The sequence below is a fragment of the Hemiscyllium ocellatum genome, chromosome 5, assembly GCF_020745735.1.
Source record: "Hemiscyllium ocellatum isolate sHemOce1 chromosome 5, sHemOce1.pat.X.cur, whole genome shotgun sequence".
NCBI classification, from domain to species: domain Eukaryota; kingdom Metazoa; phylum Chordata; class Chondrichthyes; order Orectolobiformes; family Hemiscylliidae; genus Hemiscyllium; species Hemiscyllium ocellatum.
This window is the reverse complement of record NC_083405.1, coordinates 119,969,792-119,982,388: the sequence shown is the minus strand read 5'-3', so window position 1 is coordinate 119,982,388 and position 12,597 is coordinate 119,969,792. Positions and strand designations below refer to the sequence as shown.

The 12,597-nt window shown below is 45.0% G+C and overlaps 1 protein-coding gene across 1 annotated transcript in view; it reads left to right on the top strand.

The window, feature by feature from the left end:
• dpp6a (dipeptidyl-peptidase 6a) overlaps nt 1-12,597 on the top strand; it is a 1,150,594-nt gene that overhangs the window by 1,072,014 nt on the left and 65,983 nt on the right. Inside the window, exon 17 of the mRNA XM_060825137.1 lies at nt 8,310-8,357. Coding sequence (XP_060681120.1) covers nt 8,310-8,357 — 48 coding nt within the window. The remainder of the gene's footprint in view (nt 1-8,309; nt 8,358-12,597) is intronic.

The following is a 12,597-nucleotide window of genomic DNA, read 5'->3' as shown; positions in this document are numbered from 1 at the left end:
TCCTGTTGTACCCTAAAATATGATTGTCCATCCCTAATTTGCCTGGAGGTCAGCTGAGAGTCAACAACATTGCTGTGGGTCTGGGGTCATATGGAGGCCAGACCAGGTAAGGTTGGCAGTTTCCTTCCTGAAAAGACATTGGTATGGAAGAGGGGAAGGGATTTTGGAGGAACAGAATGTGGTGGAGTGGACCGTCCACAGATTGCTAAAAGTGAACACATGAAGGCTAATAGAATCTTGGACCTTAGTTTGAGAAGTGTTTTTCTTATAAGGGTGATACTGAGCCATGACCAGGCAGAATCAGAGCATCAAAATAACTTAACCTCAGTACCACCCTCTTGAACAGTCCTACCTGTCCGTCTTCTCTCCCACCTATCTGCTCCACCCTCCCCCCCCGATCTATCACAATCGCCCCCCCCACCTCCACCTACCTTTGCCTTCCCAGCTACCTCCCCCTCAGCCCCACCCACACCCTCCTATCCATCTCTTAGCCCCCTTCCCCTCCCCCACATTCCTGATGAAAGGCTTATGCCCAAAATGTCGACTGTCCTGCTCCTGGGATGCTGCCTGACTGGCTGTGCTTTACCAGCACCACACTTTCCGACTCTGATCTCCAGCATCTGCAGACCTCACTTTCTCCTAGACTAGAGGAAGGCTATCCTGCAATTATTTGGCACAAGACAGCACTTCCACAGCCATGAGAGAGCCTGTCCTAAGAAACACCCGACAAAGTCTTCACTCTGTGGCCACCATTATAACCGTGGACTCTGTGACCCCAAAAATCTCATCCCAGGGATCTCATCAGTGCCATAGCCCACTGCTTATAACTTTTTGTTGATAAGTCGTCAATAGTCCAAGTGGCTTCTCAATGCCTGTGCAATGATAGCCTTGCCTGACACCCCCACCCCATCACATCACCACCAACCCTACCCAATTGTCCATCTGACCTATGGCAAACTGTTCTCCGGTCATTAGAAACCTGTGTTGTCCCACTAAGCCACGTCCTGTTTCACCCTGCCCACTCCTCCTGATTACAAATCCCACGTCAGTAATCTAATAGCGTCCTGAAGCTGGCTAACCTGTAAATGATTCTGTGCGGTTAATTATGACTGTGGCAGCGCTGCCAAATGCGATCACAATGAGTTCACAAATGTTCGCTTTGGAAGACTGCCTCCCACTGCTCAATTAGAGGAGTACAACACTAGAAAGCTCTGGGCGGGCGGGTTTCAGTGTGATCTCCAGCTTGCATTTCAAGTGACATGACAACATCTTCCTTCCCTATCTCCCTCAGCTACAAGCGGACATAAATGACATACATCCTCCAGGTCCTGCGGATATAGACTGAGCCAAAACTGTCGGTGGCATTTTGTAATTTATTTGAATGTCTGGTACTCGGAGATAGCAATGTCGGTTTTCTAACAGAGGTGCAGCGATCTTGTTATTGATTACTTTTACCCTGGAGAAGACCGTGAGATTCTTTAATGGGATGCTGATATATTCCAAAATGATTCGTTAGTCAGCAGATGAAGTACTGTAGTTGACAAGTTCAGTGAATAAGATTCAATTTGTACATTAGGTAAAACAAGATGTAAGCATTAGAAAATCAGTAATCAAAAGCAGGAGACTAGACAAATCAGTGTTTGCTATCCACGCATTTTGAAATTGAACATATACTTATTAAGCAGTGATACTTCACCAAGTCAGAAAAGCAAAAGTAGAAACTCAGCATATATTCTGTTGAGTAACAAGGTTGTGTAACACATTAGACTGACTTCTGGGTATTGAATACATTACATGGGGTCTGGAGAGAAAGTGGGAAGATGGCATTGAGATAGAGGATCAGCCATGACCATATTGTATTGTGGCTCAGTGGTTAGCTCTGCTGCCTCACAGCGCCAGGGACCTGTGTTTGGTTCCAACCTTGGACAATTGACCTTGGCATTCGTCCACAAACTCCATCAACAAACACATCGACCTGGACCCAATATACCAACCACTACAGCGGACAGCTGAAACTGACAACCGGAAGCGGCAAGGACAGACCACTATAAATACCAGAAGAAACATCAAAGAAGCGCTTCGCAGGAGGCTCCAAAGCACTGATGATGTCGCCTAGCCAGGGGACGAAACGTTTGCAACAAAAACTTCCAGCTCGGCGAACAGAACCACAACATTGACTGAGTGTAGTTTATATGTTCTCCCTATGTCTATGAGGACTTACTCTCAAGGTCCAAGGATGTCTAGGTTAGGTGGGTTGGCCATGGGAAGTGCAGGGGGAGTGTAAGAGGGTCAGTCTGGGTAAGATTTTTGTTTTTTGGAGAGTCGGTGTGGACTCGATGGGCCAAATGGCCTGCTTCCACACTGTAGAGATTCTATCAACTGATTTGAAAGTCCGAATGGCCTTCTCGCGCTCTTTTGATTGATGGGTTTGTAATGATAAAAGGTTTTGAACCAAATGATATAGAGAAAAATATACTTGCTGGTTGAAGTAAATTAATTGAAATTCGAGTAACGCCATTCAGGAATGAAATTAGGAAGTAGCTTTATGCACATACGGGAAAATGGAAATTTGAAACTCTCGGCTGGGCTTAATGGTCACACCAGAGTGCCCTTCCCCCAGCTGAAGAGCCAGTGCCAGGCCCACTGGAATCATTCATGGGAGCCTCGGCACAACTAAAACCCAGTCTTAAGTGGTCAGTCTTGGGGAACCTGGATCTTATAGGGTGAGAGGGGGCAAAGGCTGGAGGATCTCTCCTGTCCTGACAGCACCACCAGAGGGCCTCTCTAGTGGGGCAGGTTCACCAGGGTCAGACAGGCAGGCCCCGCTTCTGATGGTTGGTGGATGGATGTAGCATCAGTCTTAAGGCCTTGTTGCTGACAAGTCCGCCTCCCCTCCCCCTATCAGGTACCACTCGAAAGAAACACATCACTCCGCTTAGTTCCTTTAAGGTGTACCCAGTGGCTCACCACATAGCGCGAACCTTCCCCCACACACACCCCACCCCAAGTCAGAGGCAATGCCATTATTTGGCACTTAGAAAACCCAACTGGCCTCTGAGCAGGAAGGCTGTTCTTGATTCTGCCTGCTTGAAACTTAATTGGGGACCAGATGGGAAAATCATGAGCTCTCCATCCTGTGCCTTTGCACCCGATTTATGCCCCTCTTTATTTTGTAAATTTAGATTTTCAGGCAGGAACCAGCATTGAATTTGACCCCAATGTGTTAAAAGGTGAAAATGAGCAAGAAAGGTTCCTCTTTAAATAGGACCACCCAGTTTACCAAACATTACGTCTCGTTTGAACCATCAATCTACCTCAATGAGGCATGAGAAAAATAATAATTGCCCTCCGACTTGCAATTCTCTTAGACTGCATATGAAGCTAATCATGACTGGGAAGTGTGGGGGATAAAAATTAATTAAGCCAAATCCAATTTTTTTTACATTTGTTGGTGGGTTGTTCCCATCCCTGATTTCCCTTGGGAAGGGGAAGATGTTTTCCCTAGAGTGTCGGAGGCTGATGGGTGACCTGAGAGATGTTTGTAAAATCATGAGGGGCATGGATAGTGTAAACAGACAAGGTCTTTTCCCTGGGTTGGGGGAGTCCAGAGGGCATAGGTTTACAGTGAGAGGAGACAGATTTAAAAGGTACCTAAAGGGCAACTTATTTACACAGAGGGTGGTGCGTGTATGGAATGAGCTGCCATAGGAAGTGGTGGAGGCTGGTACAATTGCAACATTTAAAAGGCATCTGGATGAGTATATAAATAGGAAGGATTTAGAGGGATAAGGTCAACATTTGGAGTATTGTATGCAGTTTTGGGCCCCGGAACTCAGGAAGGATGTACCGGCCCTGGACCATGTTCAGAGGAGGTTCATGAGAATGGTCCCAGGAAAAACTTTGCATATAAGGAATGTTTGAGGACTCTGGGTCTGTACTCGATGGAGTTCAGAAGGATGAGGGGGGATCTACTTGAAACTTACAGAGTAAGTTAATTGCCTGGACAGGGTGGATGTAGGGAAGATGTTTCCATTGGTAGAAGAGACTAGGACCTGAGAGCACAGCACAGCCTTCGAGTAAAGGAAAGACCTTTTAAAATGGAGAGAAGGAGAAATTTCTTCAGCCAAAGTGTGGTGATTCTATGGAATTCATTGCCACAGAAGGCTGTGGAGGCCAGGTCACTGAGTATATTTTATTCTGAGCTAGGTAGGTTCTTAAGTATCAAGGGGGTCAAGGGTTACGGAGAAAAATTGGGAGAATGGGGTTGAAGAACCTATTAGCCATGATTGAATGGAGGAGCAGACTCAATGGGCTGAATGGCCTAATTTCTGCTTCTATGTCTTATGGTTTTGTGGTCTTAAATGTGGGCAAATGGAACTAGATTTATTTAGGATATTCGGTTGCCATGGATGAGTTGGACCGAAGGATCTGTTTCCATGCTGTACATCTCTGTGCTTCTATGAACCACATTCTTAAAGTGCGGAGCCCAGGAATTTGACTCCGTAATAGAGAAAGAGCAGCCAACTAGTTCTGAGTCAGGACAGTGTGTGGTTTGCAGAAGACCTTCCGGGTATTGGACTTCCAATGTGTCAATGCTGTCCTTGGCAACTCCATCCATCTAGGCATTTGAGGTCAAGGGTTTGCAAGGTGCTGCTGAGTGAGGCTTGGTGAATTGCTGCAGTCCATCTTGTAGATGGTACACACCGCTGACCACTGTGCATCAATGGTGGAGAGAGTGAGGGTTTAATATCATGAATATGATCCCAGTCAAGCAGGCTGCTTTGTCCTGGATGGTGTCAAGTTTCTTGAGTGTTGCTACAGCTGCAGTCATCCAGTCATGTGCAGGGTTTTCCATCACACTCTTCACTTCTGCCTCAGACAGACCTTGTGGAGCCAGGAGTCCCCTTTACTTTCATTACTGCTGTGCAGTTCATCGAGGTCTGTGCATAGCAGTACTTCCCACTCTGAACACTCTGTGCAGTCATAGAGTCATAGAGATGTACAGCACCGAGACAGATCCTTTGGTCCAATCCGTCCATGCTGACCAGATATTCCAAATTAATCTAGTCCCATTTTCCAGCATTTGGCCCATATCCCTCTGAACCCTTCCTATACATATCCTATCCAGATGCCTTTTAAATGTTGTAATTGTACCAGCCTCCACTATTTCCTCTGGCAGCTCATTCCATACAAGTACCACCCTCTGCATGAATAGGTTGCCATTTTGATCCCTTTTAAATCTTTCCCCTCTCGACCAAAACCTATGCCCTCTAGTTTTGGACTCCCCCACCCCAGGATAAAGACCTTGGCTTATGTCCCTTATGATTTTATAAACTTGTATAAGATCACCCCTCAACCTCCGATGCTCCAGGGAAAGTAGCCCTAGCCTATTCAGCCTCTCCCTGTAGCTCAAACCCTCCAACCCTGGCAACATCCTTGTAAATCGTTTCTGAACCCTTTCAAGTTTCACGTCAATGCTTGAGGTCACCAATGATGCACCATCCCAGAATAATGACCAGGAATATGATCTGAATCTTTGCTGGACTGCAGTGTGATTTTCTTTACCTGCATTGTACAGCTGACCTTGGGTGAATGCCAGAATAAACACACTTGCTTTATATCGATGAACATTGATCTTGCCTAACATGGATGGGTCATATACCTCATTTTATTACCTTAATTGCTTAAGGAACAGTTGGTTTAATTTTGAATGGGGTTCGAAACCAAGATTCTTCATGTTGATTTCTCCCTACTGTGAAATTCTGCCTCTATCTTTCATATTTTCATTGTGAAAGCTTACTCTCCTTAAAGGAAAATTAGCTTCCTAATCAAAAGGAATGCTTTCTGCAGGAGGACTCTGCATTGACATTACTATATTCATGTGCGTCCACGCTGTTGCCATCATTGTAAAGAAATGGAAATGGGCTCTGTGAAATGCTCATTTCCAAAATGTTTCTCTTTAATTGCATGAAATAAGATCTGGACAATATCTGCAGTTGGGCTGCTAAATGGCAAGTAACATTCAAACCATACAAATGCCAGGCAAAGGCCATCTCCCATATGAAACAATCGAACCACCACCCTTTAACATTAAATGGTGTTACCATCACTGAACCCCCACTATCAACATCCTGGGGTTACTATTGACCAGAAACTCAACTGGATTTACCACGTAAACACAGGCGCATGTTGGAGGCTAGGAATACTACGGCAATTAGCTTACCTCCTGACTCCCTAAAACCTGTCCAATATCTACAAGGCGTGAGTCAGGAGTGTGATGGAATATTAAATAAAAAACTAAAGAACTGTGGCTGTTCTGAAGAAGGGTCACTGGACCCAAAATGTTAACTTTGTTTGCTCTCCACAGATATTGCCAGACCTGTTGACATTTTCCAGTAATTTCTGATTTTGTTTGTGATGTGATATTCCCAAGTTGCCGCAATGGGTGTAGCTCTAACAACACTCAAGATGCTTGACACCATCGTGAACAAAAAAGCCCACTTGATTGGCACAACATCCACAAACATCTAAACCCTCCACCACTGACGCTTAGTGGCAGCAGTGCGTACTATCTGCAAGGTGCACTGCAGAAATGCATCAAAGACAGCCCCTTCCAAACCCATGAGTACTTCCACCTAGAAGGACAAAGACAGCAGGTACATGGGAATACCATCATCTTCAAGTTCCCCTCCAAGCCACTCAACATTGTGAGTTGGAAATGCATTGCCATTCCTTCATTGTCGTTGTGTCAACATCCTAGAATTCCCTCCCTAATAGCTTTATGGATCAACCTACAGCATATGGACTGCAGCAGTTCAAGAAGACACCTCACCATCACCTTCTCAAGGGCAACTAGGGACGGGCAATAAATGCTGGTCCAGTCAGCCATGTCCCACGAGTCAATTAAAACCAAACACCAAAATGATGTTTTCTAGTCAGTGTTGGTGGTGCACTCTGAGGTGTGGGCCATCTCACAGTTACTCACATTATTCCTTATGGGCCACAACCCTGTTCAATGGCAGCATCACCTCTGTGGAAGAACTGGAGGATTTTCAGATAATTGGGAGAACTGATCCTCCCATTTGCCCACAATGACTTGGTTGTAAAGTACATGCTGCCCAAAAGCTTATTCCATCTGCAGGGATAACTAAAGCACATAAATTCAGCTTTGGCATTTAAAAGTGTAGGCCGTTTGTAAGATTTTCCTTTGCCTACATTTTTGACAGAGCTCAGCCAATTTAAAATAATGAAGTGATTGCCTCTGTCAAAACAGCAGGGGAAGCATTCTATATTAAGCATCAATTGCCAATGTGATAACACTCCTGTGGCATCATTTCAAGGTCAAGAGGCTATACTCTGTCCAAAGTCCATCCACATTCAGTGTTCGATAGGAGTCACAAGTCCCTCCAGTATTCTCAAGTCCTCTTTTACCAGGGATCACACTGCCTCGAGACACTGTTCACATGCAACTTTACCAAAATATAAAGAATTGTATGAATTCTGCAATGTAGCATTCCCTGATATGTTAGCTAAAAATCACACAACACCAGGTTATAGTCCAACAGCTTTATTTGGAAGCACTACCTTTTGAGGTGCTGCTCCTTCATCAGGTGATGAAGAGACAGTACTTCGAAAGCTAGTGCTTCCAATTAACCTGGTGTGGTGTGATTTTTAACTTTGTCCACCCTGGTCCAACACCAGCACCTCCAAATCCTGATATGTTAGGGCTTGTATGGAGTTTAGATGGTATCTTATACAAGCCATTTGACCCATCATTGCCTGTGCCAGTGAGGCCAAGTAAGTCTTCAATTGTTAATATGATGAACAGAGGTAGGTTTTACAAAATCTTGGAAAATAACATGTCTGAAGAAATCATAGGTGTGAACCATTACTGTTCATTAATCATCAGGCTTGGAAAGTGCAATCAGCAACTTATGCCACAGTTATTTAAATTCATTGAAACAGTTTTTTTACCTTTTAATTGCCCAGTGGCCTTGTGGGTCAACCCAGGGCAGGTGGACTGCAGCGGTTCAAAAAGGCAGCTCAAGGGCAACTAGGGACAAGCAATGAATGCTGGCCCAGCCAACCACACCCACATCCCACAAATAAATAATTTTTAAAAATTCAAACTCTAATTTTACTTGTGTGTTTGTAATTATCATTAAAATACGCCAGAGAGAACATTTGCCCCATCTTCTGTGTGCACAAGACACTGAAATGAGCTGTTCTGAGCAAGCCCTATTTAGCTCCATGTTTTCTTACCATCTTCCACATATCTCACCAATTAACCATCTTCTTTATTTTCGCAGGTCCAAGAGTCCCAAGGGTCACAGTTCACAGTACCAGTGATCGTCACAGTAAGTAGTCACCTTTTACCTTGACCCTTGACTTGACAGACTGCTTGTCTCCTCAGCTCTCTGTCCCTGCCAGGCAAGCTGCCAACTTGTAAATTGAGCCGCCAATCAGTCACTCCCTTACTTTCTCTCGGGTTGCAAATGCTTGGTTTCCATGGTGAACACTTGCTCACGAAGTATATAACAGCTCAATTGAATCTGAGGATTTTTCCTTTCAAGGCACTCAATATTGTCAGCCAGCTGCAGCGTGTTATACCTTCATAGAAAGTATACGCATATACTTTCTAACGAGTGAGTACAGAACTCACTGCCCTAGTGTGCAGTGGAGGCAGAACCAAGAATGAAATAGATATATCTCTGTTGAAAAATGGGATAAAAAGCGATGGCGAGCAGGCAGGACGGTGGAGTTGAGACCAGTATAGGAACGGCCATGATCACGTTAGATAGTTGAGGGGGCTCGAAAGGCTGACCTGCCTACTCCCGCTCCTCATTCCTATGTTCCTATGACTGAGACCTGAGTTGGAAAGTTTGTCATCTGAGGAGAGACTGGGGCAACTGGGTTGTATCACTGGAGTTTAGAAGAAGGAGAGAGGACCTCACTGAAACATTTAAATCCTGAAGGAGCTGGACAGTCTGAATGCAGAGATAATGTTTCCTTTAGCTGGGGAACCGGAGGAAGGGGTCATGGTCCCAGGTTCCAAGGCAGGCGAAAGAGAACTATCTCCACTCAGATTGTGGTCAACCTGTGAAATTCTTCACCACAGAAGGCTGAGAATCACTGGATATGTTTAAGAAAGAAAAAGATGGATTCTCAATACTAAATGCATCAAGGGGAATGGGGAGAAAATGGGAATATGATGTTGAGTTAGAGGATCTGCCATCATCATATTCAATGATGGTGCAAGCTTGAAGGGCTGAATGGCCTACTCTTTCTAAGTTTCTCTTTGGAAATGGACAGGAAGCTATTATTCAAAGGAGTGGTACTGACACAGCATTCAACAAAAGATCTTTGTATGACAGGGATGAGAAAAACAAAAGAAATCAGCATGAACTGATGGAAATTCTGCAATAACAGGGTCAGACTCCTACTTCTATCTTTCTTCAGCTGTACTATTGAGGCTGATACCACCATTCGCAGCTCACTGTCATTGCAGTCCCAAGAATGGTGTGAAATGCAGATCTGTGGTTCATCAAACTGTGGCAGTGAATTTAACTTGCCAAATTCAAACAAGTTTTAACCTAAGCGAGAGATGCAACAGCACTACAGTCATCTCTGGATTAGTGGTGCTGGAAGAGCACAGCAGTTCAGGCAGCACTACAGTCATGCCAAGGCTGGGCTCGTTTGATGTGACATTGATTTGCAACAATTGTTTCCTCTCTAACTGTAACAGTTTTTGAGTTTCTTCTGACGGCTCACCCCCCAGAAGCTGCTGAATCTGGTGGGTTGTGGTTTAGTACATGCCTTGCCAGAGACCTGGTGTGGGTGACCATCCTGAGAGCAGTAGAAGAAAATGCTGTGCATGCGACAGAATGGAATATAAAGGCAATTCTCCCTCTCAACCAGAGAAACCTCCTTGCACTATCACTGGCTAGCAATCAGAATTGAGTTCCCTGCCAGATTCTGTCCATCGAAGATATTGTGGACAGTAGTGCTGACTCAACTCCTTCTGTGACTAATTTGACCCAGACCAAGCATACCATCTCTGATTGATATCACACCAAGCACATATTCATCCAAGAAGCTAGACTTTTCTGCATTTCATAGAATCCCAAGAGTGTGAAAGCAGGCCATTGGACCCAGCAAGTCCACACCAACCCTCCAAAGAGCATCCCACCCAGAACCCCACCCTATTAGAATGGAAATAACCCCACATTTCCAATGGCTAGACTACCTAGTCTGCATGGGCCTGGACACCACAGAGTGATTAAGCCTGGCTAATCCGCCTAACCTGCACATCTTTAGACTGTGGGAGGAAACCGGAGCACCCGGAGGAAACCCACACTGATACAGGGAGAATGTGCAAACTCCACACAGACAGTCGCCTGAGGCTGGAATCGAACCCTGGTCTCTGGTGCTGTGAGGCAGCAGTGCTGACCACTGAGCCACTGTGCCAACCATTTCTGATATTGTTGATGTCAGCTTTGGTTCAGGTGGTTACATACAATTCAATGACTCGAGCACAAGATCTAGGCTGACACCCAAGTGCTGTCCTCAGGGAATGCTGCACTATACAAGGTGCTATTTTAACAGATTCCACAATTTTAGCTGTGAGATTTGTTCTTGTTTTAAAGCAGGGTTGGAGATGTGGGCTGCACGTTTATCAGACAACAGTCAAATGTCAATCATAATGCTGTGGATCAGGAGATCTGGAGCTGAAATTTGGAGCTGAAATGAGAGTGAAAGTTCCTGATGAAGGGCTTTTGCCCGAAACGTCGATTTTGCTGCTCCTTGGATGCTGCCTGAACTGCTGTGCTCTTCCAGCACTACTAATCCAGAATCTGGTTTCCAGCATCTGCAGTCATTGTTTTTACCTTGTCCTTGCCACCAAGGCAGCCATGACCAAGTGTGGCATCAAGGAGTACTTGAACAATTGAAGTCTTTGCAAATCAGGGTAACTAGCAGGTGTCATAAATGATCCATGCAACCTAATGAGCATGCGTTCAAACTCCAGCTTCTCAGTCCTTTGAGTACAGGAGTTGAGACATTATATTGAAATTATACAGGACATTGGTGAGGCCTCTACTGGAGTACTGTGTGCAGCTCTGGTCAAGAGGGTTCAGAAAAGATTGACCAGGATGGTGCTTGGAATGAAGGTTTTGAGACATAAAAACAGACTGGAAAGGCTAGAACTTTATTCACTGGAGCGTTGAGGTTTACAAAATCATGAGAGGCACAGTTAAGGTGAATGACAAGGGTCTTTTCCCTAGGGGGTGGGGGAGTTCAAAACTAGAGGGCATATTTTGAAGGGGAAAGAAGAAATACTTGAAAAGGTTGTGAAAGGCAACTTTTTCACACAGAGAGTTCTTTGTGTGTGGAATGAACTACCAAAGGAAATGGTGGGTGCAGATACGGTTGCAAAAGACATTTGGATACATTTATGAATAGTTAAGGTTTGGAGAGATATGGGCCAAGTGCAGGCAGGTGGGACTAGCTTAGTTTGGGAACATGGTCAGCACGGACTGAAGGGTCTGTTTCTATGCTGTCTGACTCTATGATTCAATAAATCTCTAATTTGCGGAATTGAGGGTGGAGAAACAGAAAACAAAAAAGAATATAAAAGCTGTCGCTCTGCCTTAAAGCCCATCTGAAATGTTAACTGGCCCCACAGTTAATGAAGGATGTGCTGGCATTGGATGGGGGGGGGGGGGGGGGTCTAGAGGAGGTTAACGAGAATGATCCTAGGGATAAAGGGTTTGTCATATGAGACTGTGGGCCTGTTCTTCATGGAGTTTTGAAAGATGAGAGGGGGATCTGATTGAAGCATATAGAATACTGAGAGGCCGGATGGTGTGGGTGCGGAGGACATGTTTCCATTAGTAGGAGAGACTCGGATCTGAGGGCACAGCCTCAAAGTAAAGGGCCGACCCTTTAGAACTGAAATGAGGAAGCATTTCTTCAGCCAGAGGGTAGTGACTCTGTGGAATTCATTGCCACAGAGGGCTGTGGAGGCCAAGTCATTGATGTGTATTTAAAACAGAGCTAGGTAGGTTCTTGATTTGTAAGGCTATCAAAAGTTATGGGGAAAAGGGAGGAGAATAGGATTAGAAATATGCCAGCCATGATTGAATAGCGAAGCAGACTTGATGGACCGAATGGCCTAATTCTTCACCTATATCTTATGTTCCTCTAGTTTTATCCTGATTTAATTTGACATGCACCTACTGGGAAATGCTGGCGTAGTGTTGATGTTACTGAACTAGTAATCCACAAGTAGAAAGTGAGGACTGCAGATGTGGGAGATCAGAGTCGAGTGTGGTGTTGGAAAAGCACAGCAGGTCAGGCAGCATCCTAGGAACAGGCTAATCAACAGTTTGGGCATAAGCCCTTCATCAGGAAATGTTGATTCTCCTGCTACTTGGATGCTGCCTGACCTGCTGTGTTTTTCCAGCACCACATTCTCGTCTGATAATCCACAAGATCGGTTCATAATTTTCTGCGAACATGAGTTGTATCCTGCCACGGCAGATTAGAAATTTGAATCCAGTTGATGTGTGGAATAGAAAGCTGGCTGACCATGTAACC